The 1,909-nt window shown below is 31.2% G+C and overlaps 1 protein-coding gene across 1 annotated transcript; it reads right to left on the bottom strand.

Annotated features, from left to right (window-relative positions):
- Positions 1 to 301: 301 nt before the first annotated feature.
- On the bottom strand, positions 302 to 1,896 carry LOC111029417 (zinc finger MYM-type protein 1-like). Its single transcript, XM_022308398.1, has 4 exons — positions 1,421 to 1,896; positions 1,160 to 1,346; positions 855 to 1,066; positions 302 to 791 (listed from the first exon to the last, which is right to left on the bottom strand). The coding sequence occupies exons 1-4, from the start codon at positions 1,894 to 1,896 to the stop codon at positions 302 to 304; spliced, it is 1,365 nt and encodes a 454-aa protein (XP_022164090.1).
- Positions 1,897 to 1,909: the final 13 nt, after the last annotated feature.

The raw sequence follows: 1,909 nt of genomic DNA, 5'->3' as shown, positions 1-1,909 counted from the left end.
CAAGAAGTTCTGGCAACGTCGTTGATACCACAAGAAAAAAAAATCACATGCAATAACAGATGAGGTGTTAAATATTAAAAACTATGTACCTACTTAACACAATTATGAATGCGAAGTTGTCAAAGTAATAGTTAGAAACAATAAACTATAAAGTCGTGAACCGTCGTTAAAGACAACACGAGTAATAAGAACTAAGAAGCAGTGGCGTAGCCAGGATTTTTACAAGGGGGAGGGGGGCCAAAAAAAAATAAAATAAACAAATAACATTTAAATAACACTTTTTTTTATTTTTTAAATATTTTTATTTTGTCCAGTCCAATGTTTGTACCCTTCTTGGAGATCTTTTTATAAAAGCTGGTAAAATGTATTTTTCGATATCTTTAAAGTCTAAATCATCTTTATTTATATTAGCAAGAGCTAATCCATTTAATCTTTCTCCAGTCATAGTTGCTCTTAAATAAGTTTTAAGTCGTTTTAAGACTGAAAATGTACGCTCAGGCGTAGCTGACGTTACAGGCAATGTAGCAAATAATTGTAAAAGTTTCTTTATGTTTGGCAAGAGCTCTGTACAATGTTGAAGTGCTTCAACAGCAGACTCTGGAAGATTCGTTTCTGATTCCCACTGTTTCTTCCAAATAAATATTTCTGCTTTTAAACATGACATCATGCCAACTGGAAAATCATTTTCATAAATAAAAGCAGCCGCTAAAATAGATGCATCGTCATAGTTTCCAAAATTAGTTGGTATTAATCCTTCTAGTGGCATAATTTGTTGAAATCTTTTATCAAATCTAAAATATAACTGATTTATTAAGTTATCAAGAAATGTTATAAAAATTGATATTTTATAATACTCTTCAGGGTCCTTAGCATTAACATTAACTCTTTTAGTTTGTCTCCCACATGTTCTAGGCATGGTTATTTCTACACCAACTTTTAAAGCTAATTCAGTGACACTATTCATTATTTCTTTGAAAGACTGATCTGCATTTTTACGTTTGGTTTCTAAAGCTTGTCTTACTGCTGTAACATTGGTCAATGCTTTAGATAAATCTTGTTGTTTGCTCTGTAAGACTTGACTTAGTTGTTATGTAAAAGAAAAACAAATTACGGCCACTTCAAGGGAAACAAGAAAGTCACTTTTTGTTATTGCACTGACATATAATGATGCTTTACTTGATGTCTCTGGATTTGAATCATGATGTTCAAGATGTTCAAGAGTAGCAACAGTGTAAATATAGAGTTCTTTAAATGATATAAGAGAATCATGCCGATCAACCCAGCGAGTTTCGCAAAGTTTTTTTAATTTAGTTTTCTTATTAGTTGTACTACTTTCATTCGAGAAACTAGTATCGATAAAATATTTCAATTTATCTGTACGCTTAGCTGAGCAAGAAAAAAATGAAGATACGGCACCTACTATACTACTATACTGGTCATATTTTTAATTGAAACAACTTCGCATGCTTTAGAAAGACAAAGATTAAGCGAGTGACTAAAACAATGTGTATAAAAAGCTAATGGCTGTTCTTGTAATATAAGCGCTTGAACACCATTATTTTTTCCTGACATGTTTGAGCCTCCATCGTATCCTTGACCTCTGAGAAAATCAAAACTTAGACCAACTTTTTCTATTTCAGCTTTTATTGCATCTTTAATTGCAGTTCCTGTAGTTGAAGCCATTTCTACAAAACCTAAGAAATCTTCTTTAATAGTAAAAGTGGTACTATCTACATAACGAATACAGATTGTCATTTGTTTAATGGTACTTGTATCAGTTTTTTCATCACATAATATTGAGAAATATTTAGATGTACGAACTCTATCAACTACTTTATTTTTTATTACATCACCAATTGATTCAATGATCTCATTTTGAATGGAAGGACTTATCATCGTACAATTTTTA

The sequence above is a fragment of the Myzus persicae genome, unplaced genomic scaffold (genome assembly GCF_001856785.1).
Source record: "Myzus persicae strain clone G006 unplaced genomic scaffold, MPER_G0061.0, whole genome shotgun sequence".
NCBI classification, from domain to species: Eukaryota; Metazoa; Arthropoda; class Insecta; order Hemiptera; family Aphididae; genus Myzus; species Myzus persicae.
Note: the sequence above shows the minus strand (reverse complement) of the source record. Positions and strands in the feature narration are given on the sequence as shown.